The 26,050-nt window shown below is 44.2% G+C and overlaps 1 protein-coding gene across 9 annotated transcripts in view; it reads left to right on the top strand.

Annotated features, from left to right (window-relative positions):
- VPS13D (vacuolar protein sorting 13 homolog D) overlaps positions 1–26,050 on the top strand; it is a 226,893-nt gene that overhangs the window by 19,495 nt on the left and 181,348 nt on the right. For all 9 annotated transcript variants that reach the window (XM_059691217.1, XM_059691216.1, XM_059691215.1 and 6 more), the window contains 13 exons: positions 188–288; positions 1,254–1,422; positions 3,235–3,336; positions 3,484–3,667; positions 4,420–4,599; positions 6,043–6,173; positions 7,303–7,378; positions 7,784–7,954; positions 9,111–9,241; positions 10,690–10,822; positions 18,161–20,362; positions 21,609–21,760; positions 23,979–25,013. In XM_059691217.1, coding sequence (XP_059547200.1) covers positions 188–288; positions 1,254–1,422; positions 3,235–3,336; positions 3,484–3,667; positions 4,420–4,599; positions 6,043–6,173; positions 7,303–7,378; positions 7,784–7,954; positions 9,111–9,241; positions 10,690–10,822; positions 18,161–20,362; positions 21,609–21,760; positions 23,979–25,013 — 4,767 coding nt within the window. The remainder of the gene's footprint in view (positions 1–187; positions 289–1,253; positions 1,423–3,234; positions 3,337–3,483; positions 3,668–4,419; positions 4,600–6,042; positions 6,174–7,302; positions 7,379–7,783; positions 7,955–9,110; positions 9,242–10,689; positions 10,823–18,160; positions 20,363–21,608; positions 21,761–23,978; positions 25,014–26,050) is intronic.

The raw sequence follows: 26,050 nt of genomic DNA, 5'->3' as shown, positions 1-26,050 counted from the left end.
TGTCAATACTTAACTGTCAGAGTCCTGGGAGAAGTGCCACTTGGTGCGGAAATTTGGTCTTCTGGTTTGCACTGGTTTTCAATTAGGTGGATTGACTAATATGAATTGTTCTTGTTAGATACATGTCTTCACTGGGTAAAAGCAACAAATCAGTTCTAACCTAGCATCTCTTAATCTCTATTAAAAGCTGCAGTACCGGCAAATCATGGGATTCCTCAAGGAGCTGGAACGGAAGGAGAGACAGGCGAAGTTTCGAAAATGGAAACCCAAAGTGGCCATCTCTGGGAAGTAAGGGCTCGCCAGTCATTGTATATGAAGTACATTTTGTTTTTTTTGTATATAGATCAGAAATATCCCTCACTGTTCTTTGCACATGGCTGGAGATACTAGTAAAAGTAGAGTCGATTTTTCTGACCCTTTTTTTTTAAAAAATATATTTTATTGATTTTTTACAGAGAGGAAGGGAGAGGGATAGAGAGTTAGAAACATCGATGAGAGAGAAACATCAATCAGCCGCCTCCTGCACATCTCCCACTGTGGATGTGCCCGCAACCAAGGTACATGCCCTTGATCGGAATCGAACCTGGAACCTTTCAGTCTGCAGGCCGATGCTCTATCCACTGAGCCAAACCTGTTTCGGAGATTTTTCTGACCTTTAAATGCCATTTCTGTTGTTTATCACTGTTGATATTCTGACCGTCTGTTGATTTGGTGACGCGTTAGCCTTAGGCTGGGCGGAGGGGAGTGAGAAGGCCCTCTTGGTCTTGTTCAGCAGGTAGGCTGGGGCTGCTCGGATGGGACCTGATTCTTTGAATCTGCGTCCCTATGTCTTTTCTCCCAGGTTGTTTGGTCGACACTGACATAGTGCACTTTCTAACTTCTATAGCGAAAAGAAATCTGTTCATGCTGCAGGGATAAACTGGGCCAATCCACTATGTTAAAATTCTCTTAGATCCTGTGCATTCCCATGTCTTTTCTGAAGTATTCCACTTAAAATTGTCAGTAGTCAAATCTGTGGTAATTATCTTATGATGGCATTTACCTTCCAGTCACCACTTGACTGTTGGTGGATGGGACTGATATGGGTCCTTCAAACCAATTGAGGGAAATGTTATTCTTATATGATGAAGATTTGCTTTCCCCCCATGTTGAGTTCAGCCCAATATTTTAAAATGAGTTTTAAAATGCTGGGTGGACAGCATTTTAGGTGCTTTCAAGGTAAGAAATAATGACATTGTTACGAAATATTTCAGCTGCCGAGAATGGTGGTACTTTGCCTTGAATGCTAACCTGCATGAGATCAGAGAGCAGAGGAAGCGCTGCACCTGGGACTTCCTGTTGCACCGCGCTCGCGACGCTGTGTCCTACACCGACAAGTACTTCAGCAAACTGAAAGGAGGCCTGCTGTCCGCAGACGACACGGTGAGCGGGCCGTTGCCTTGTGTTTCTTGTCATCAGAGGGTAAGAATGCTGTTCTCTCAAAGGCTGGAGAAAATGGAATCTCTGAAGGAATCAAGTCCCTTGCTACAGAATTTCATTTCACGGGATAGAGTGGGTCTTACTAGGGTGAGAGCTTGTTGGAAGGCCACGGCCTCACCTCGACCAGAAGCATCCTACACCTGCTGCTTGAGGAGAGCGGGCCACGGGCTGGAAGAAGGGAAAGGGGCTGTGGTCCAGCCACGCCTTCGTGCCCACTCCCCGTGCCCATCCCCTCCTCCCTCAGCACCCTGTGCAGGGCTCACAGAGACTCTTCAGCTAGTCACCTGCATCTCTTCAAAGCCCATTCCTCGTCATTGATTTTTTTCTCTGAGTCTGCAGCTTATCTCTGTAGGCTTTGGCCTAAACTTTCCCTAAGCCCAAATTGATTTCCTTGAGGTTTTGAGGTAGAAGCTAGGCAGAGGGGATGAAGTAGGTGGTGAAGGTCAGCTTTTCTTGCTAATTGTAGGGTTAGAGCCTCTTAGAACCATCAGGCCTGGAGTGCTGGCCTGGACCCCAGCCTGCTCTAGTACCTCTCCTCTTCTCCTAGGAGAGGGAGTGGGGATTGCTGATTGCTTTGCTCCTGGATTTGTTTCCGTTTTGTGAGCATCAATTTTTGCAAAGCGATTTAGACTGTGTCTAATATTTCTTCTCAGGTGTTATCGCTTAATTAACTGTTTCTTTAGTAAACCCTTCCAAGCAAAAAGGAATCTTACTTTCCCTTTAGCACCCGTCTTCACTTAGGCTGCTCTAACAAAATGCTATAGCCTGGACTTAAAAAACCAGCCATTTATTTCTCCCAGTCTGGAGGCTGGGAAGTTCAGGATCCAGGTGCCAGCTTGGCCCGGTTCTGGTGAGATTCCTCCTCCTGGCTGCCTTCTTACTGTGTGTGCACATGGCCTTTTCTTGGTGGAGGGAGAAATCTGTCCCCTTTCTCTTAGAAGGGCACTAATCCATCATGAAATCCCACCCTCACGACCTCATCCAACCTAATTACTTCCCAAGGTCCTATCTCCAAAGCCCATAACATTGGAGGTTAAAGCTTCAGCATTTGAACTGAGTGGGGCACAAACATTCCTCCCATGAGAGCATCCCACGGTGTGGTAACCACTCAGTGTTGAATCCCTAGACGTTCTCACCTCTCCTGCTGGCACCCCGAGGCATGACCCACTCACTTTTTCACCAGTATCAGGCCTGGTTACTGACATGGGAAACTTCTGGAAATGATGGGGTCAACCAGACATTTTTTTGTTGTAAATTATGTGCAACACACATAATTTCCTTTTCCTAATGTTAGGGTATAAGAACAGTTTAGGACAGCGAATTCTGTCTTTGCATATTTGCATGTAGCTGGCTGCTCTTGGTCTTTCCTAACTAGCATGAAACAAATTTAAATGACTGCTTCCTTGCAAATGCACGTGTGAAACAAAGGAGCTAGAGGCCTGCACACTTCCTGTGTAAACGTGGTCCTGAGTTTCCTCATTGAAGTGGGAAGAATAACTAGTCACCTTCCTCTGTAGTTACCGTTGGTCTCAGGGACCAAGTACGGTTGGGGTTATGTGGAAGAGCTGTTTAAACCGGAAGCATAGCAGCCATCGACCTAGCTATTTGTCGTCACTGTTTCTTGGCCTTCAGTGGAGATGTTGGGGACCGGAGAGGTCCCTTCACAGTCTTGTAGTGAGTGGTGTGCGAGAGTGTCCAGTTCTCTGGAGCTATAACACCTGTTCAGTTTGTTTGTTTTTGTTTTCACCCCAACAGGAGGAAATGTGTCGGATTGAAGAGGAACAGAGCTTTGAGGAATTGAAGATTTTGCGTGAGCTGGTGCACGAACGATTTCACAAGCAAGAGGAGCTGGCAGAGGTAAGGAGCCCTCTGTGAGGAGACGTGCTCGGCCCCAGCACTCTGAGCGCTTCCCCTTGGGTGTGCTTATGCTTGGGGGCGGGGGGTGGGCAGCCACAGCTGGTTCTGTCTGTGGGTCCTCATGTTGCTCATTGTTGATTGGCACAGAGCCTGCGAGAGCCTCAGTTTGATTCTCCAGGAGACTGTCCTGGAGACCCAGGCAGCGGTGCGGGCAGTGGGATGCTGCAGTACCTTCAGTCCTGGTTTCCTGGCTGGGGCGGCTGGTCTGGGAAGCCAGTCGAGGGGCTGTCAGCAGAGCAGCACGAGCAGTGGACTCCTGAAGAGATCCTGGGTAAGGCGGCTCCTCCCCCTTAGCCCCTGGGTGGCGGTGAAGGGAGATGCTGGGTTCATAATAATTTGTCTGCTACTTTTGAAACAATCCATGATATTTTCAAGCAAACAAAAAGAAGTAGAGATTGGTAAAGCTGTTTGTCTCATGTTCATAGAGGCAGAGCGAGGCGGTTTTGGGAGACACTTCATTTGCAACTCTGCTACTAAGTTTGACTATTAGCACCTTGTCAGGTAGATCTCAGCGACAGGGATGGTAAGAGAACTAAATGTGAGCAAGTTCAGAAATTTTAAACTGACGCTCCAATCCCAGTCCAGAGCCACTCTTCAGACCCACAACGCCCAGTATGGTTTCCATAGCCACACATGCCCGTTTAAACTCTAATTAATTAAAATTAAATAAAACAAAACATTGGCTTTCTCAGTCACACTGGCCACATTAGCCACACGTGCCAGGTGTGCCCACGGCCCTGGACAGTGCAGGTGGAGAATGTTTCACTATGTTGGGCAGCACGGCTTTCTCCTGTACTTGCCTGTGAACCTGAACGCCCTCTGGTTGGGAATAAGTTAGAGCCCTGATGAAGCAGTTGGGTCGTTTTAAATTAGTGAAGAAAAACAGTCACCCACAACTCTGGAGTTCTTTCCAAAGAAAGGGACAATGGATACACAATGTCATCATGACTGACCAGTGTGCCTGGTTTTGCTTCGGAAGTTTTCCCATGTATTTTCTTAACGTCGTTTCTTTCTCATGGGCAGGCACCGAGGACTTTTTTGACCCCGCTGCGGACGCCTCCTGCATGAACACGTACACCAGGCGGGACCACGTCTTCGCCAAGCTGAACTTGCAGTTGCAGCGGGGCACCGTGACTCTGTCGCACCAGGAGCCAGGCACTCCTCAGACCCAGGAAAGTGCTTTCATGCAGCTCGAGTTTTCAGGTACTGCCCCAGAACCCCCGGCTGGTGTTCATCTCTCAGGGTGCCCGTGTCCACGTGAATCTCATTATTTGAGTAGTTACGTTCTGGAAAGTCACCTCGATCATTGTCCCCAGGGGGAAGCACACAGTTAGGTGCCTGGGAGCCTCTGGCTGTAACACCCATTAACCAATCAGTACAGAACCTTGTCTTACCTGTGATGCGTTTAAAGACACCTATCTAATATATACTGTTGATTCATTAATGCTGAACTCACGGCCAACAGTAGTATAACGCCTGCCTGAGTGAAGCTTATCTAACACAGAGATTTTTCTCTGTAAGACACACCACAGCCTTTTTGCGCTCAGGGACACTAGACAGCACTTCAGCACTATGCGTGGGGGCCATTGTGAGCAGTGAAATCAACAAAAAGCAGGAAAAGGCAAAAAAAACCTGGCACTTAATGGACCATGAAAAGGGCACAGTGTACAGTGTGAGAGCTGGAACAAGGCAGAGCGTGCTTTGTTCAGTCTCAGCTGGGAACACACATTTTTTGCTGCCCTGCCCATGTCCTCGAAAGCATCACGAACATTGGTTTGGGGGTGACAAATACATTTTAGTGAATAGACACACTCGCAAATACAGAATCGGCCAGGGATGAAGATCAGCTGTGTTTAACTTCTTCTTGTGACTTTGAATTATAGTTGTATAAATAAATACAGAAGTTGGTTTTTACATCTCACAAATATTTCATTTCATAAAATAGTCACTTACCTGAAGTTTCTAGTATAGCTTAGAGGCAAATGACCCCCCCCCCCCAAAAAAAAAGCCAGTTTGTTTGACTTTATAATCTTGAGAGTCAAGATTTTATAAACGTAATAGCGACTAGCCCAGCGGTTCTCAACCTGTGGGTCGCGACCCCTTTGGGGGGTCGAGCGACCCTTTCACAGGGGTCACCTAAGACCATCGGAAAACACATATATAATTACATATTGTTTTTGTGATGAATCACTATGCTTTAATTATGTTCAGTTGTAACAATGAAAATACATCCTGCATATCAGATATTTACATTACGATTCATAGCAGTAGCAAAATTACAGTTGTGAAGTAGCAACGAAAATAATTTTATGGTTGGGCATCACCACAACATGAGGAACTGTATTAAAGGGTCGCGGCATTAGGAAGGTTGAGAACCACTGGACTAGCCTATTGCTTGAATTTAATTGTAACGTGCTCTATTTAAAATTTGTTCTGCTATGAAGTGTCTGATATTCCTTATATATTTGTATAGGTGGATTTACACACATAGACGTATAGATAAACAGATAGGTTTTTTTTTTCCGATTTCAAGGCAAAATAGTTCATGATATCTAATAGTCCTCTGTAAAATATTATACCTAATGCTTATAAAACACTTTAGGCTGTCATGGCGCAGTATCAACTCTTATATTTATTTTTTTATAGATGTAAAGCTTTTGGCAGAATCCCTTCCTCGAAGAAATTCTTCCTTGCTTCTAGTCCGGTTGGGTGGCCTGTTTCTTCGAGACCTGGCCACAGAAGGAACGATGTTTCCTCTGCTGGTCTTCCCCAATCCAGTACGTACGGCGGTGGGGTGGCGAGTCCATCTGGGTCTGTTTTAGGCAAGCACTAGTTAATAGTAACTTGATTCACTTTGACATTTGATCATCTTGAGACAGATGGCCAATTAAAGACAATCTGGAGTTAGATAAGTTTTTTAGTTTTTATTTATTTATCTATTTATTTATTTTAATCCTCACCCAAGGGTATTTTTCCCATTAATTTTTAGAGGGAAGGAGGGAGGGAAGGATGGAAGGAAGGAGGGGGGAGAGAGAGAGAGAGGGAGAAACATCTATGTGAGAGACATTGATTGCCTGCCTCCCACATGTACCCTGACTGGGGCTGGGCATCAAACCTGTAACCCAGGTACGTGCCCCTGACCGGGAATTGAACCCGAGATCCTTTGGTGTGCGGGCTGAAGCTCTAACCATTGAGCACTCTGGCTAGGGCTAGATAAGTTTTTAACATTTGTTAGAGAGCAAATGTTGGTGGGATTTATGGCAATGCCCTCTTCCTCCCCTGTGTTGTAGCAAACATGGAATAGTTTGCTCTGATTTGGAAGAAAATGCCTTTAGCACCACTGTTTTCTGCATTTCAGGGTTAATGTTTGAGTTTTCTCTGTGTGTGACAGACCTTTGTAAGCATTCTCTTAGTCACTTGATAGGACCTATTCTTTTTCTAGAGTTCCAAGAAAAACCACCCAATTTCCCTATATATGCTAATTTTTACATAGAATATTATTTATTAGTTAGATCTTCAGTCTTAACAAATTGTCCAAGATATGGTCAGAATAATTGAATAAATTTAGCCACTTACTCTGCCCATGATATTTTTTGTTGGGGGGTGTGTGGACTTGTGGAGAGAGTGGGAGTGCAGAGTGAGAGTCTGAACAGCTGTACACAGTTAATATTCCTTATTTAGCAGTCATTCATAAAATGCTCGGAATGCCAGGTAGCATTGTCAGTGCAGAAGAAAATACGTGTTTTCACTAGGTTGGGAAAAAGGCACAGACTAGAGGGATCGTTCTGCAAGTCATCTGTGATCTGAGGTCAGATGAGTTTTGATTTGATTGTGCTCGGTGAGAGCGATGCCAAAGCATGTGTGCCCTCTCTCGCTGACATTTATGCATTTTGTGTGTGTTAATAGCAAAAAGAAGTTGGCAGAGTTTCACAGTCTTTTGGTCTCCAAACAACATCTGCAGACAGAAGTGATCACTACCCTGGTAATTTGTAATATGTTCTTAAAACTAATCCTGGAAAATACGATGATTACAGATCAGTAGTCTTGATTACCCGTAAAAGAGGGGGCGTGTCCTGTTGTGTGGCCAGTGCTTTGCTGTGTGGAGCCCTGTTTGACTTGGAGGCCGCCTGGTGCTCTCTGGGGCAGCCTCCCAGGTCTTCAGGATTCTTGGTTTTCATAATGGGAGCAAATGCAACCACCTTTCTTGAGGAGTCCTGTCATAACTAAGGGTCAATCCTTATTAAGGGTCATAAAATGTGTGTCAGTGTGAACTAATTGGAAAATAATTTAGGAGGTGTCTTTTTTCCCGAATGCCTCCTGGGTCTGTTGAGAATCGGGTGGTTGATTTTGCCGTGCTCCGTTTTCTCACTCCGGTTCTTTCCTCCAGCTGCAGACCCAGAGGCCCCCGTGTTTGAGATGCTGTATGAAAGAAACCCAGTGCACAGCCACTTCGAGAGGCGGCTGAACGTCAGCACCAGGCCCTTGAACATCATCTATAATCCCCAGGCTATTAAAAAAGTAGCTGACTTTTTCTACAAGGGAAAGGTTCATACCTCAGGTTAACTTTTTTGTTTGTTTGCTCTAATGTTCCTTTCTCAAGACATCTTTCCTGTCATTTCTGGCGCTCTGGGCAAGGCTTATTGCACATTCAGGTGGCCTGTAGTGGTAGAAAAGGCCTTAAATCAATATCCTTAAATATTTTCTTTTTCTCTGTCTCTAATTAGCAAACATTTTTTAATACTTCCCATTCCATTTGGATGGCGGTTTCCTTGGCTACCCAGGATATTTTAGATCACTTGAATTTAGGAGGCATGTCCAAGAATTTCCTTCTAGGTGGCAGACAGGATCAGTGTCTGTTTTGCGTGCCTGGTGCAGCATTAAATGCTGCAAAGTTCATCATTGCCCTCTCCCACATCACTGCCTTAATGTCTTCCTTTGTTTTCTGCAGTAGGTGCAGGAAAGGTACTTTTGTTGAAGGGAAATTGGTAAAACAGTATTACTTGGCTGAATGTATCCTCTCCCTCCCTCTTATAATAATTAATGAAGCTGTTTTAGTTTTTGGTCTCTTTTTGAATTCTTTTCATGTAAATATTAGCCATACATGTCTTGGCTTCATTGCTCCTTCACTGATAGAATATAGAAGGCATTTCCCTCTAAATTCCATGTCTTCTTTCTTTTTTTTTTAAAAAAAATATATTTTTATTGATTTCAAAGAGGAAGGGAGAGGGAGAGAGAGAGAAACATCAATGGTGATAGAGAATCATTGATTGGCTGCCTCCTGCACATCCTCTACTGGGGATTGAGCCCGCAACCTGGGCCTATGCCCTTGACCGGAATTGGACCCGGGACCCTCAGTTTGCAGGCTGACGTGCTATCCACTGAGCAAAACTGGCTAGGGCCCATTTCCTCTTTCAACGTAATGTCAGGCTTTTAAGGTTTTTGAAATAAAATAGTTTGGACTCTTTCAGACAATAATTTAAGAAATTCTAGTACCTGATGTACCTTCCCTGCCTTTCTCCTCAGGGTTGTCCCTCACCCATCTGTGCCTCGTTCCTGTTACCCTATATAGTGCCAGGCCAGGCTGGAGGAAGGAGCTGTTGTCATAGACTGTTTTTTAGTTTTGGTGGAGATTCTTGGTGAGAACAGATGGCAGTGCTTTCGTCCACCACGCCATTTGAAGGGTCTGATTTTCCTGTCTGTTTCCAATCTTGCAGGCTTTGGTTATCAGTCTGAACTTGAGCTGAGAGTGGCTGAAGCTGCCCGAAGGCAGTATAACAAACTGAAGATGCAGACCAAGGCAGAAATCCGTCAAACTCTCGATCGTCTGCTAGTGGGTGACTTCATTGTAAGTGGCTATATGTCAACGCTCTTGCGGGGCTGGGGAGGGGGCAGGTGTGCGCTCTGTCAAGTTCTTTACCTGTTTTGGATGGGCATGCTTGTATCAGTTACACTGATTAAATTGGAACTATGAAATCCTTATCAGCTAGCAAAAAAATCTTATGTCTTTTACAGTCAGAGTTTAGTGAATTAAAAAAAATCAAAAATCAAAATGAATGTTTGTGACCAGATCATGTTTCTTCCTTGTACCAAATTTGGAACATTCTCAAGACTCATCTTTGTTCCATTTTCTAAACCTGTTATTTTATAAACGTTTCACTTAAGAGTACCCCCTTTTCACTTCCTGTTACCAGAGGAAAAATAACCAGATTCACCCCTCAGTTTCCGCTCCAGGACGTGATGGTCACTTTGTGATGCTAAGTGACCAGCGGATGCAAGGATGTCACAGCAGGGGAGAGCCAAAAAGCATCAGTCCCGCCAAACTCAGTGTCCTAACGCCAGCATGGAGGTGCACTGCCGAGATGAGGCAGTAGATGGCGCAGTTAGACAGTGCAGAGCCTGTTGGGGTGTAAGGGGTGGCAGGACTGTTCTAAGTAAAATGTTTCAGAGTCTGTGCATAGCATGGGATGGAAAATCAGCACTGTTTTCTGTTTTTGTGTGTGCGTTTCAACACAAATTACAGTTAGTGTCCTATTTTCTTAGACAAAGATTTCTTTTTGATAACATACACATTATCTTTTATTACATACGTGTAATTGAGACCGTTTTAGTTGCAGGGAAGAACAGGTGACAAATTCATGAGTTGTTCTATTTTTTTAAAATATGTTTCAAATGTCAAACCTTATGTTTTTCATTAATGTACTCTGGCTTTAAAGTCCATAGTTACTACTGTCTGTCCTATATAATAAAAACCTAATATGCTAAGTGTCCAACCGTTTGACCGTTTGACCGTTTGGCCAGTTGTTATGACGCACACTGACAACCAGGGGGAAGACGCTCCGACCGGTAGGTTAGCTTGCTGCTGGGGTCCAGCCGATAGGGACTGGGCGACATGGGTCGGACACGCCCTGGAGCCCTCCTGTGGTCCCTCTCCAGCCCCGATCATGCACTGGTGGGGTCCCTGGCCTGGCCTGTGCCCTCTTGCAATCCAGGACCCCTCAGGGGATGTTGGAGAGCCGGTGTCAGCCTGATCCCCACAGGCCAGGCCGAGGGACCCCACCGGTGCATGTGCACCGGGCCTCTAGTGAATAAATAAAAATATTTGGATTTCTATGTTTAGTTCCATCATTTCTGCAATACTTTATAGTACTAAGTTATGTAGATTTAGGAACAAGATCTTTCTTAAAGCATCAGTCATCACAATTAAAGAAAGGCTTGAGCCCTGACTTATAAAGCTGTTCAGTTTCAGCAATGTAGTTAAAAGTTATTTAATTGTAGTTTATTTTATTTTTACAGGAGGACAGTAAACGGTGGACTGTACGACTAGATATTTCTGCCCCTCAAGTGATATTTCCCGATGATTTCAAATTCAAGAATCCCGTGTTAGTTGTTGTGGATCTAGGAAGAATGCTACTGACAAATACCCAAGGTATAGTGCGAATGGGAGTACTGAAAACATAACTTGGTAGGTTAATCTGTCTATGCTTAACCAAGTAAAGCTTAAAAAAAGGTTTGTTAACATTTAAAACTCCAAAGTTCATTTGTTACTTTAAAAATAACAGCTTTATTAAGATATATTTTAATATGTATAATTCATTCGTTTTTGGCATATTGCTAGAATTGTGCGTCTGTCACTGTTACCTAATTCCAGAACATTTTCATCATCCCAAGAAGAAATTTTAAACCCATTAGCAGTCACTCTCCATCACCCCCTCTCCCAGGCCCTGCCAACTACTAATCTTTCTATCTCTGTGGATTTCCCTGTTCTGAACAAGAGGCGGGGGCGGGGGGGGGGGGGCAATTTTAGAGGATGTTTATTAAAGCTGGGGACAAGGAAGGGCTGGGGAAATGAGCCTAGGCTGGTCTGCTTTGGTTCACTAAGAAGTCCAGAGAAAAGGGGGCCTTGGGGACAGGCTCAGGGGGTTTGCCTGGGATGAACTGCCGCTGCCCTTTGCTGCCCTGGTTGCAAGCCTTATGGGGTCCCTTAGCGTTTAGGAGGTGCATGTCTTTGGGGAAAGAAATGGGGGCGGGCATGGGTATGCTCCTGAGAGTCAGGGAGTGTGCCTGTTCTGAACAGTTTATAAGAACGGAATTATGCAATAGGTGGCTTTTTATGTCTGGCTTCTTTCACTTAGCATAGTGTTTTCAGGATTTATCCACGTTGTATCATGCATAAGTACTTCATTTCCACTTAATGGCTGAATAATATTCCTTGTATGATGGACATTTGTGTTGTTTCCACTTTTGGCTATTATGAATAATGCTGCTGTGAACGTTTATGGGTAGACTTTTGTGTAGACGTTATTTTCAGTCTCTTGGGTATATTTCAGTGTGGAATTGCTGGGTCATATGGTGACTGTTGCCAAATTGTTTCCTAAAATGGCTGCACCGTTTTACTCTCTTACTAGCAGTGTTTGAGGGCTCCAGTTTCTCTACATCCTCGCCAACACTTGTTATTATCTGTCTTTTGGATTATAGCCATTTATATGGGTGTGACATAGTATCTCATTGTGCTTTTTTAAATATATATACATTTTATTGATTTCAGAGAGGAAGGGAGAGGGAGAGAGAAATAGAAACATCAATGATGAGAGAGAATCATTGATTGGCTGCCTCCTGCACACCCCACACTGGGGGTGGAGCCCACAACCAGGGCATGTGCCCTGACTGGGAATCGAACTGTGACCTCCTGGTTCATAGGTTGATGTTCAACCACTGAGCCATGCCGGCCAGGCCTTTTTAAAATTTATTTTATTTATTTTTCTCATTGTGATTTTTATTTGTATTTCTTATGTAACATTTTATATTTTAATAAACATTATTTCTCAGCATTTAATTTCAGGAATAGAGATTTAATCTACTTAGGGATATTAGGGACATATATAAAAAGAGATTCCTGGCTCTGGCTGGTGTAGTTCAGTTGGTTGGAACATTGTCCTGTACACTGAAAGGTTGAGGGTTCAATTCCCAATTAGGGCACATACCCAGGTTGTGGGTTCGATCCCTGGTTGGGGTGCCTAAGGGAGGCAACCAATTGATGTTTCTCTCTCCCATTGATGTTTCTCTCTCTCTTTCTTCCTCCCTCCCTCTCTTTCTAAAATCAGTAAAATCATATCCTTGGGTGAGACTTAAAAATCCTATATAATAAAAGGCTAATATGCAGATTGACTGAATGGCAGAACGATGGGTCGCTATGACGTGCACTGACCACCAGGGGTCAGACGCTCAATGCAGGAGCTGCCCCTGGTGGTCAGTGGGCTTCCACAGGGGGAGTGCTGCTCAGCCAGAAGCTGGGCTCACAGCTAGCGAGCACAGCAGCCGTGGTGGGAGCCTCTCCCGCCTTTGTGGTAGTCAGACATCCCCCGAGGGCTCCCAGACTGCAAGAGGGCACAGGCCGGGTTGAGGGACCCCCCGAGCGCACGAATTTCATGCACTGGGCCTCTAGTAAATAAATAAAAAATAAAGAGAGACTCCTGGAAGGTAATTTCATGCTATTATAAAATCCCCAATATAGTCATTTTTATCTTGAGATGGGAGGGAAGAAAGAGAGGATTCATGGCATAAGATAGATTAACACATTGTATTCGGGAAACGTATTTATACGTTTTACGTTGACTGGTAGTAGAGTGTGGGACATTAATACGTTTTTTATAGACTAGCGATAGAATGCGGGTAATGTATATATATGTTTATTTTTATACTTTTTTATTGCTCTAAAGGAGTGCTAACATGCAGATATACGAATTCCAAAGGACAAAATTTGGGTCTCTTGCCGGGGTCCAACCCCAGCGGGTCCAGGGGTCCCCTAAGGTGTGGACGGAGTCGGCGAAGAAGGAACGATACAGAGATAGCGTTCAGTTGATCATCATAGCCGGGTTCGCTTGTCAGGGTCTCCAGCCAGGTTCTGTACAGGTACTCCAGTCAGGTTCAGTGCAGGTTCTCCAGGCAGGTCCAGTCACCAGGTTCTAGTCAGGCTCTCCTGCCAATCTCCGCAGTCAGGTTCAGTCCAGGATCCCCTGCCATGCTCTCTCGCCAGGCTCCGCCTCCAGGCTCCGAGGCCAGTCCCTGTCCAGGATCCTCCGGCATGCTCTCGCCAGTGAAGTCCTTCTGTCTCTAGAGAATGCTCTGTGTAGGTTCTGTGCCTAGGCTCTGTCTCTCTTGGTCCTGTCTTCCAAGCCCTGTGTTCTAAGTTCTGTGTTCTGAATTCTGTCTCATGAGTTCTGTGTTCCGAGTTCTGAGTGTTTCTGTCTTGTTACAACTGTATTTATACCAGTTGATTCAATCCTATCAATCTCTATTACAAAGGTTAGGGCGTTTCTTATCTCCATTCCAGGGAGAAAAGATTATGTAGTTTAAGCATGATTGTTCGTAGTTAAAGGGATTAATTACCCGCCTGGCACTTAGTTGAGGGGTTTTATTCCCTCCCTAACTTCAGGGGAAAATCCCTACCTGGGGATTCAACCTTTCTCGGAGAGGTGACCTCGGTTAAAACACAGTGCCAAGAAGGTGAGCAAACATATTAAGAACCATATGCCATATATGCCAGGTCCCTTGAAACAGCAAGGATGGACCGGCTCCCGGCAAATTCCCCCTTTTTTATTTTTTAAAAGCAAGCATTAAAAAGAAAAACCTCAAATGCTCTCTTATATCCATTTTAAGAGTAGGATTGGCGCTTTCCGCTATTACCTGAGTCCTGATCTATCATCCCAGGGAGAGCTTGCCAATCCTGCACTTTCCCAGGGTAGAAAGGCTGCAGTGGGGTTAAGGATAAGGCTCCTTGGGCCTACCTTCTCCCATGCCATTACATTTACCTTTCCTTCCTCAGAAAAGCATGGACATACTTCTTGTATAAAACGTTCTATCTGACTGGGAGTAACCTTAATTCCTCTGCTAGCAAGCACATATGTTAAAAGATCAATACAGAGTCTTTTTTCTTTAGACTCAGTATGGCACATCTTCTTAATCTAAAGATCAATACAGAGTCTTCTTTCTTTGGACTCAGTATGGCACATCTTCTCAATCTAAGTTCTGTACTATCCACCTTCTTACCCTACTTATCCTCTATAGGGGGGTCTGTAGCACCCTGGTGGAGTCCTATCCGTCCCGAGTGTGGGGGTTCTCAATGGGGGGGGGCTTACCTAGGGGAATCCTTTTCCAGGTGTTCCCAAAGGTGTGGACGGAGTCCTGGCTGGAAATCCTAAGCAGAACCTCTCTGGAGATCCGGGCTAGAGATCCTGGCTAGGCTAAGGTTGAATCCCCAGGTAGGGATTTTCCCCTGAAGTTAGGGAGGGAATAAAACCCCTCAACTAAGTGCCAGGCAGGTAATTAATCCCTTTAACTACGAACAATCATGCTTAAACTACATAATCTTTTCTCCCTGGAATGGAGATAAGAAACGCCCTAACCTTTGTAATAGAGATTGATAGGATTAAATCAACTGGTATAAATACAGTTGTAACAAGACAGAAACACTCAGAACTCAGGAGACAGAATTCAGAAGACAGAACCTACACGGAGCCTAGAGACAGAAGAACTTCGCTGGTGAGAGCATGCCAGAGGATCCTGGACCGGGACTGGCTTCGGAGCCTAGAGACAGAGCCTAGCGGGAGAACATGGCAAGGGATCCTGGACTGAACCTGACTACAGAGATTGGCAGGAGAACCTGACTGGAACCTGGACACTGAACCTGACTGGAGAGCCTGGACAGAACCTGGCTGGAGAACCTAGCGAGGGAACATGGCTACAGAACCTCGCTGGAGATCCGAAGCAGACCCTCTCTGGAGATCGAGACCAGAACTTGGCTGGAGATCCTGGCTAGGCTGCTGATCAACTGAACGCTGTCTCCGTGTCATTCCTTCTTCGCCGACTCCATCCACACCTTTGGGGAACCCCTGGACCCGCTGGGGCAGGACCCCGGCATATGGCGCCCGAACAGGGACCCCTAGGTAAGCGCCCCGCACTCGGGACGGATCGGACTCCACCGTAGGAAGAAGGTGGATAGTCTTCGCCGACTCCGTCCACACCTTTGGGAACCCCTGGAACAGGATTCCCCTAGGTAAGCCCCCCTCCCCCATTGAGAACCCCCACACTCGGGACGGATCAGACTCCACCATAGGAAGAGGGTGGATAGTCTTCGCCGAATCCGTCCACACCTTTGGGAACCCCTGGAACAGGATTCCCTTAGGTAAGCCCCCCCCCCCATTGAGAACCCCCACACTCGGGACGGATAGGACTCCACCAGGGTGTTACAGACCCCCCTATAGAGGATAAGTAGGGTAAGAAGGTGGATAGTACAGAACTTAGATTGAGAAGATGTGCCATTCTGAGTTCAAAGAAAGAAGACTCTGTATTGATTCTTAGATTGAGAAGATGTGCCATACTGAGTCTAAAGAAAGAAGACTCTGTATTGATCTTTAGATTAAGAAGATGTGCCATACTGAGTCTAAAGAAAAAAGACTCCGTATTGATCTTTTAACACATATGCTTGCTAGCAGAGGAGTTAAGGTTACTCCCAGTCAGATGGAACATTTTATACAAGAAATACGTCCATGCTTTTCTGAGGAAGGAAAGGTGCCGGAAAGGTAAATGTAGAGGCATGGGAGAAGGTAGGCCCAAGGAGCCTTATCCTTAACCCCACTGCAGCCTTTCCACCCCGGGAAAGTGCAGGATTGGCAAGCTCTCCCTGGGGTGATAGATCAGGACTCAGGTAATAGCAGAAAGCGCCAATCCTACTCTTAAAATGGATACAAGAGAGCGTTTCAGGTTTTTCTTTTTAATGCTTGCTTTTAAAAAATAAAAAAGGGGGAATTTGCCGGGAGCCGGTCCATCCTTGCTGTTTCAAGGGACCTGGCATATATGGCATACGGTTCTTAATATGTTTGCTCACCTTCTTGGCGCTGTGTTTTAACCAAAGTCACCTCTCCGAGAAAGGTTGAATCCCCAGGTAGGGATTTTCCCCTGAAGTTAGGGAGGGAATAAAACCCCTCAACTAAGTGCCAGGCAGGTAATTAATCCCTTTAACTACGAACAATCATGCTTAAACTACATAATCTTTTCTCCCTGGAATGGAGATAAGAAACGCCCTAACCTTTGTAATAGAGATTGATAGGATTAAATCAACTGGTATAAATACAGTTGTAACAAGACAGAAACACTCAGAACTCAGGAGACAGAATTCAGAAGACAGAACCTACACGGAGCCTAGAGACAGAAGAACTTCGCTGGTGAGAGCATGCCAGAGGATCCTGGACCGGGACTGGCTTCGGAGCCTAGAGACAGAGCCTAGCGGGAGAACATGGCAAGGGATCCTGGACTGAACCTGACTACAGAGATTGGCAGGAGAACCTGACTGGAACCTGGACACTGAACCTGACTGGAGAGCCTGGACAGAACCTGGCTGGAGAACCTAGCGAGGGAACATGGCTACAGAACCTCGCTGGAGATCCGAAGCAGACCCTCTCTGGAGATCGAGACCAGAACTTGGCTGGAGATCCTGGCTAGGCTGCTGATCAACTGAACGCTGTCTCCGTGTCATTCCTTCTTCGCCGACTCCATCTACGCCTTTGGGAACCCCTGGACCTGCTGGGGTTGGACCCCGGCAGTCTCTAACACATACAATGGTGAATTATGTATGTACTTCCAGGTATAACGGTAATCTATTCAACTGCGTAGAGTCATCCCTTCACACAATTCTCTGCCTTGCCACGCATTCAGTGTGATTCTAAGAAAAATAATTCAGTATACATTTTATAGTAAATCACAAAAAGTTTCATTGAAAAAAAATATGTAAAACTAAAGTTATCGTAATTTTACTGAACGTTGCCATTTGCGCAAAAAATTAGCAAAAATGGCCCGCGCCACCTGTTAGCGTGCGATAAAAACTACCCGCAAACAATGTGTTAAGGAAATTAAGTGAGCAAACCCAGTGGTTTTTTTCTTTTTAAATCCTCACCCAAGGACATTTTTTCCATTGATTTCTGGAGAGAGTTGAAGGGAGGTAGGAGGGGGAAAGAGAGAGAGAAACATTGACGTGAGAGAGACACATCGATTGGTTGCCTCCTGCATGCACTCCCATCAGGGCTGAGGAACCTGCACTGAGATATGTGCCCTTGACTGGGAATCAAACCCCTGACCCTTTGTTCCTCTGGCCAACGCTCTAACCACTGAGTAACTGGCCAGAGCCCCAGTGGTGTGTTTTTGTAGTTGTCTCAGCTCTGCTCGGCTGTACAAGAGAGTGTGAACACTGGGGCTAGAACATGAAATACTGAGAAATCACTGATTGCGCAGCCCTGATCTAGGTGCTGGGGAGACTGTGTTGAGTAAGACAGATGAAGCCTCTGTTCTTTTGGAACATTCTAGCGGGGGGAACAAAATGAGCACACAGACAAAAACAGGAAAAAGCAAAGACTTGTGGAGAGCGATGTAAAAAGGGTTGGAGATAGCAGCTCAGGGCAGTGCAGCTCATGGTGGGGACGCAGTTTGGGGTAGCAGCTTGCTGGTTTGTGCACCCTGATATGTGTCCCTATGTATACAGCAGGTCTCTATGTTTTCTCATGTTTATATACTTTCTCTTTGCGTTTTGATTTCCAAATAATAGGTAAGTTCACACTGAGAAAAATGGTAAATACAGAATATCAGCTTCAAGTTTTTGTCCATTTATTTTTATTAAATTGGGGTTGGTTGATTCTCTACTTCTCTTGATCATTACCTTAAAGGAAAGAAGGCAAGAGCAGACATAGACTTTGAATCCTCTCTTTTTTACTTGCAGATGACTCGGAGAGGAAGAGTGTGGATGAGTCAGCCTCTGAAGAGAATCAGTTTAGTGATGACGAGTATATGACCCCTCTTGCCACACCTCCTAACACCCCACCCCCCGAGACGAGCAGCAGCAATGAGGAGAAAACACCTCCATTTTCTATCAGCGAAGAGCAGCTCCAGGCACATCTGTTGAGCACAAAGATGTATGAGAGGTACTCCCTGTCCTTTCTGGACCTCCAGATCATGGTGGGACGAGTGAAGGACAATTGGAAGCATGTCCAGGATATTGATGTGGGGCCAACCCACGTGGTCGAGAAATTCAATGTTCACCTACAGTTAGAACGCCGATTGATTTATACTTCAGATCCCAAGTACCCCGGAGCCGTGCTCTCAGGTAACCTGCCTGACTTAAAGATCCACATCAATGAAGATAAAATATCCGCCCTAAAGAATTGCTTTGCTCTCCTCACCATGCCAGAAATGAAGACTTCTGACTCTCAGATCAAAGAGAAGATTTTCCCCCAAGAGGGTCAGCGGGGAACTTTGCAAGACTCTGTAATGAATTTAACCCAGAGCATCGTGATGTTGGAGCAGCACACCCGGGAGGTTCTGGTGGAGTCACAGCTCCTCCTGGCCGAGTTTAAAGTGAACTGTATGCAGCTTGGTGTGGAGAGCAATGGCCAGTACATTTCCGTGCTCAAGGTGTTTGGGACCAACGCTCACTTTGTGAAGAGGCCTTACGATGCCGAAGTCTCCCTAACTGTTCATGGTTTGCTCCTGGTGGACACCATGCAGACATATGGTGCAGATTTTGACCTTTTGATGGCGTCACACAAGAACTTGAGCTTTGATATCCCAACAGGAAGCCTCCGGGCTAGCAGGTCCCAGTCTCCTGTCTCTGGATCCAATGTGGCCCCCTTTACTAATGTCACTGTGAGCGACCCGTCAGCGGCTAGTGTCTCACTTGACAGAGTTCTCACCAAAGAACAGGAGTCCCTCATTAAATTGGAGTATCAGTTTGTGAGTTCAGAGTGCCCATCAATGAATTTGGATAGCACTCTCCAGGTGATTTCATTGCAGGTAAATAATTTGGATATTATTCTAAATCCAGAGACAATTGTGGAGCTGATTGGTTTTCTTCAAAAATCCTTTCCCAAGGAAAAGGATGATTTGAGTCCCCAACCTTTAATGACTGACTTTGAAAGAAGCTTTAGGGAAGAAGAAACTTACCAAGCTACATATGAACAAAACACCGAAGTTGCAGTGGAGATCCACCGACTTAACTTACTGCTCCTCCGGACAGTGGGAATGGCGAATGGAGAGAAATATGGCAGAAAAATTGCGACTGCTAGTATAGGTGGCACCAAAGTCAACGTCTCAATGGGGAGCACGTTTGACATGAATGGTTCTCTCGGTTGTTTGCAGCTTATGGATTTGACACAAGATAATATTAAGAACCAATATGTTGTCAGTATTGGGAATTCCATGGGCTATGAAAATATCGTCAGCGATATCAGTTACTTTGAATCTGTATTTGTCAGAATGGAAGAGGCAACCCTCCATGAAGCGTTGAGTTTCACATTTGTGGAGAAATCGAAGCAGGAATGTTTTCTCAACCTCAAGATGGCTTCCCTGCATTATAACCACTCTGCTAAATTTTTGAAGGAGTTGACATTGTCCATGGATGAACTGGAGGAGAATTTTCGAAGTATGCTGAAAAGCGCAGCCACCAAAGTCACCACCGTGCTCGCTACCAAGACAGCCGAGTACAGTGAGATGGTGTCACTCTTCGAAACTCCAAGGAAGACGCGGGAATCCTTTAGCTTGGAAGACAATGAGATCTATGGGTTTAGCCCAGCTGCCTCTCATGCCGACACTGTAAAGCTAATCTTGAACATAAACATTGAATCGCCAGTTGTTTCTGTCCCTCGGAAGCCCGGGAGCCCGGAGTTGTTGGTAGGACACTTGGGACAGATATTCATCCAAAATTTTGTGGCAGGAGATGATGAATCCAGAAGCGACCGTCTGCAGGTGGAAATCAAAGACATCAAATTGTACTCTTTGAATTGCACCCACTTGGCAGGCAGAGAGGGTCCTGGGTCTGATGTAAGCCGGACGTCTTACCCTCCCTCTGGGTCTGCCAGTACCAACAGCCAGGAGGAAGCCCATTTCACCCGACATGATTTCTTTGAATCTTTGCATAGAGGTCAAGGTGAGGAGTATTAATCATATCTCATTTTATTTAAAGGTTAGAGGAAATTCGTGCAAGAATAGGCCTTCCTTCTCCTGGCTGCCTGCACCAGCTTCTCTCTGGCACCTGGGACCTGGGCTTCCCTCGCAGCTCCATCTTCCTCTGGATGGTCATCCGGTCTAATTAGCATATTATGCGTTTATTATTATAGATTCCAAACCCAGCTCATGTATACTTTGCTTAAAGCAACAACAAAAACCTTTTTTTTTTTTTTTAAATTATCCCCAGTTACTATTTAAGAAATCACACTGGAATTTTAATAGGATGCTTCATATTAGGTTGATATGTTTTCAGCTTTTCCATCCAATGCCATATTTGGTGAAATAATAATTTTTTAAAGTGGCCCCCTTTGAAATTGGGTGAGTACTTATATATAGGGATGTTTCAGGAGTGGATTCCGTGAAAAGTACTGTTTAATTTGGTCAAATACATCTGCTTTTTAAATTTCTAAGCTGTAGGTATTTCCTGGTTAAATATCGTAGTCCAAGGTAGCTAGAGGGATTGACATAATAAGAATCTGAAATTTAGCCTGTGGATGTTACGTCCTCTTTTTAAAAGTGTCCGGTCATCTTTTGTAATGGGTTGGTTCAGGGGTTCTAGGAATAATATGCCCAATCTGATATGCTAAAACCAAACGGTTCAATCTGTTGATCTTGGCATCCTCGGAAATCAGGTAAGCCCTGGAGCATGGCTTTATTCATTGGTGAAGAAATAATGCCTTTGAGGAATTATTCCTGTGTGCTCCTCAGATGTTAATTCACTGATTATTTACATGCTTACCCAACGATTGCTTTCTCTGCTTGGTATAAAAGCTGTTCATTTAGAACCTTGTATTGTCCCGATTCTGACTTGGGCCCTTTAAGAGGAATCCATCTGTGTCTGGAAGCTGGGTAAGGATGAGCAAGTTGGTTTGAAAAATGCCAGCTTGGGGCTACGAGAAGCTTATTGTAAACCCTGGCCTGGATTCATGTTCACCACATCTTATTTTGAAGCCACCAAATGGAGCATGTCATGAAAATATTGTTTCTTTTTGTGTATAAATTGATCTTGTGCCTCGGCTTGCTCTGAGTTTTGATCTTGGGATAGTCATCAAAGTTTGTATTCAATCACGGACCTCCTGCTCTATTTCCTATATCCTGCTCTTAATCAGCGATAACGCAGTATGTAATAGTGTTTTCAGACTGTCATTTCCTCTCTCTTATGCCAGCCTTTCACATCTTGAACAACACCACCATTCAGTTTAAACTGGAGAAGATCCCTATAGAGAGAGAATCTGAACTGACTTTCTCCCTTAGTCCAGATGACCTGGGAACTTCTAGCATCATGAAGATCGAAGGGAAGTTTGTCAATCCAGTTCAGGTAAATACCTTGTTAATTTTCATGTCCAGACAGTTACAGTCACCTGTTTTATATTTAGAATATATATATATATTTTCATACTATATATAAACTATTGGAAGGAAAATCTATAAATTCAAGGAGATATCCATGCATATCAGTATTGATAACTTTGTTCTAGTCAACATGGAGTCCTTTTAGTGTGTCCTTTTATCCTGGGGAATCAGTCTTATCAGCCGTCTTCTTGTGGAGGAGGGCTGTGTTTTATAGAGGAAGAGGGCAGATCCTGAATTCCATTGCCATTCAGAAATGAGGAAAATTATTGCTTAAAAAGGCAGTGTCTCTTTCCCAGGAGGACATAATTCTACTCTCACTCTGGCATACGTGGCCCAGCCTATAAAATAATCTGATGATATCTAAGCTGTTGACAGATCCTTTCAGGGGAGAATTAGACTTAGTCTTGCCCGCTTTGAAATGAAATGGGCCTGGATGGGGATTACTTACGTGTGCGTGTGTACATACATTTGTCATCCCTTTTCCTTTAAAAGTGTAATTTTTCCTGCTTTCATAGGGATGAGAGAAAAGAGCATAACATTATAAAACAGCAAGGACAGGCAGGATCTTAGGACAGTGGATCCTAGGCTTGGGCAGTAATTGGTCATCAGTCTGTCAGGAGTGCTAACAGAAGGTGTGTACTTATTCATATCAGTGGTTCTTGAATATAAGTCTTTGGGTGATAGAACTGTCCCCAAAGCTTTTCTCTGCATTTTCATCTTAAATCTAGTACATAATGTTAATTCTATTGAATTATATTGACTTATTCTTGTAGTTATTATTGCTTTACTATAGTTTTTTATATTCTTTATTACAAATGATTTTAAAAATAATTTTAAGTAATTTAAAGTATCTTATTATGAAAAACTTTAAACATACACAAAAGTAGAATGTCTAATGAACCTTATGCACCCATCACTCATATTTTAAGGCAAATCCCAGACCTCATGCCATTTTTATCTATATTTTTGGAATGTATCTCTACAGACTACATACATTTTTGACACACCTACAATAATGTTATCATGTCTGGTGAAATAAATGAGGATTTCTTAGCATCATTAAATTTTAATCTATTTTTCAAAAATGTCTTTTCACTTTAGGCTTGTTCAAATCAGGGTCCAGATAAGGTCTGCACGTTGCATTTGTGGGTCTCTATTAATTTAGGTTCCCTCTCATTTTTCCCCCCAGGCTATTATTTTTGTTGTGAAAACCAGGCCAGTTGCCCTGTAGAATGTCCCACATTCTGGATTAGCTCTTTGTTTGGTGTGTTACTTAACTTGTCCCCCCACATTTCCTGTAAACTGTAACTTAACTCTACAGATTTAACTGGATTCAGGTTCATTTTTTGTTGTTTTGTTTTGTTTAGGCCAGACACTTCAGAGGTAGTGCTGTGGACTTCATAGTGCATTGTGTCAGGAGACATGTAATGTTTGGTTGTCCCTCAGTGATGCTAAGATAGGTGATTGTGTTCTGGTGGCAGGAACCGGATCACTTCATTGCAAAATTCTCATTCATTCATTCATAGAAGAGCTTATTCTACATGGATGAACCGTGATGGGATAAATTATTTAATTAGGGATTACAAAATGATAACTTTCTAATTCTATCATTTTTATATCTGTTTGGAATTCCTCTGTTAAAAATTGCTCTTAAGTAAATAAAATTGCTTGAAAGTATTTTAAATGAGAAATTGTAATTAAAAACAAAATAAGGGAGAAAAGAAACATAGGTAGCAATAGATCATTACTATTACCATTAAAGAGCACTCTCTATTTGTTTAGCTGTAAACACAGGTGGTTATGCTGCTTGGTGATGATCAGTGGTTTTAGAAACATGGATCTTGTTTCTCAGCCCTGTGGTACCACCACGTTGGACTTGTAGCAGCATTCCCTTCAGTTTCTGCAGTTGTTCTTGTGTGGTTAGGAAGAGTGATTCAGGCCTACAACCAGTTGCACTTATTGAACATTTATTATGTATAGGTTATTCCATGAGGTACTGGGGGAGGCCTTTGAATAGACAGGGTCAGAGAGAGGTAAGGACAGAAAAGAAACAAAGAGAAAGTTCTTGCCATATAACCTCTTTGGAAACCCATAAAAGGCAACTTGGGTAATTTTTGGGCAGTGCAGCTGAGTGCAATTAATGATGGTAACAGAATAACTGATTTTTTTCTCTTTGCATACAGGTGGTGTTAGCAAAGCACGTGTATGAGCAGGTTTTACAAACACTGGACAATCTCGTGTATAGTGAAGACCTGAATAAGTTTCCAGTCAGTGCGGCCTCCTCACCTTGCCCTAACTCTCCTCTGCCTTCCCTCAGTACCTGTGGAGAACCTTCCCTTGAAAGGAAGGAGAATGGATTATTCAGCCACTCCAGCCTTTCTAACTCTTCTCAGAAGTCCTCGTCTGTGAAGGAGGTCAGATCTTTTACCCAGATTCAAGCCAACTTTTGTATATCAGAGCTTCAAGTTCAGCTAAGTGGTGATCTGACCTTGGGGGCCCAGGGGCTTGTGAGCTTGAAGTTTCAGGATTTTGAGGTGGAATTCAATAAAGACCATCCTCAGACCTTATCCATTCAGATTGCCCTGCGTTCTCTGCTGATGGAAGACTTATTGGAGAAAAATCCAGATTCTAAACATAAGAACCTGATGGTGTCTCGGGGAGCCCCTAAGCCGTCAAGTTTAGCACAGAAAGAATATCTTTCTCAGTCTTGCCCTTCGATATCCAATGTGGAGTATCCTGACATGCCTCGCTCTCTGCCTTCCCACATGGAAGAAGCTCCTAATGTCTTTCAGCTGTATCAGAGACCTACCTCGGCATCCAAGAAGAAGCCAAAGGAAGTCCAAGACCAGGACTGTCCCTTGACCCCACCTCCTTCTCCAACAGTAGATGAGCCCAAGACACTTGCTGGAAAGAGTAAATTTGATGATTCCTTGGTCCACATCAATATATTCTTAGTGGATAAGAAACACCCAGAATTCTCTTCCATTTACAACCGAATTAACCGGAGCATTGATGTTGATTTTAACTGCTTGGATGTGCTCATCACACTGCAAACTTGGGTTGTGATACTGGATTTTTTTGGAATTGGTTCCACTGCAGACAACCATGCAATGAAGGTACCTACGCCTGAGGATATTCTACAAAACGTGAAGTCAGAAGCAAATGCTCTGCCAGAGCCTGAACTTCAGGATCCAGTTAACACCAAGCTGGATCTCAAGGTATCAGCTCCCTTTCACTCCTTGAAGTTCTAAGAATGAATTTTAGTTTGTTTATTGAAATGCGATCATCGTGCATTTACTCTAGAAAATAGATCCATTGGCAGGGGAGCTATATATATCTGTTACAAAAGGGTAGACAATGGCTTAGAAAAGGTTTGAGTGTAAATCCCATCTGGAGGCAGGGAGAGTAAACGGTTTAAAAAACTTTCTTTGGTTTGTATAATTCAGTGGAATTAGTTCCTCTGAGCCTCAGTTTTCTCATCTTCCCTCATCTAAGTAAGGTAACAGATGTAGCTGGTTTCATAAGACAACAGGACTATAACTGCCCCTCAAAAATAGACTTTTTTAGAATAAGAGCTTTAAAAAAATTTTTAATGTAAAGATTTTCAAATATATCACAAACAGAGAGAATCTTCTTACCTAATAATAGACAAACATGTAAATTGACCGTACCTTCGATACGCTTACCAGCCAATTGGGAGAGTATGCAAATTAACCTAACAAAGATGGCGGTTAATTTGCACACGTAGACTCCAAGCCAGGGGTGGGCAAACTTTTTGACTCGAGGGCCACAATGGGTTCTTAAACTGGACTGGAGGGCCGGAACAAAAGCATGGATGGAGTGTTTGTGTGAACTAATATAAATTCAAAGTAAACATCATTACATAAAAGGGTACGGTCTTTTTTTTTTTTTAGTTTTATTCATTTCAAACGGGCTGGATCCGGCCCGTGGACCGTAGTTTGCCCACGGCTGCTCCAAGCGGTGGAGCGAAGCCTGACAGCCCTGAGGCTGGTGGAGCAGCGAAAGTCTCACGGCTGCGGGGCTGGCTCCAGCTGGAGCCCTGCTAGAGCGAAGGCCTGGGTGCCAGGTGCCAGAGGAAAACTGGTGCCAGCAGCCAGGGGAAAGGAAGGCCTATTGCACGAATCTCTTTGTGCAGCAGGTCTCTAGTCTATATATATATAAAAGGCTAATATGCAAAGTGTCCCCTGGGGAGTTTGACTGGGAGACCGGGAATTCGATTGCTTGCTATGACATG

The sequence above is a fragment of the Myotis daubentonii genome, chromosome 3 (genome assembly GCF_963259705.1).
Source record: "Myotis daubentonii chromosome 3, mMyoDau2.1, whole genome shotgun sequence".
In the NCBI taxonomy this organism is placed as follows: Eukaryota; Metazoa; Chordata; class Mammalia; order Chiroptera; family Vespertilionidae; genus Myotis; species Myotis daubentonii.
Note: the sequence above shows the minus strand (reverse complement) of the source record. Positions and strands in the feature narration are given on the sequence as shown.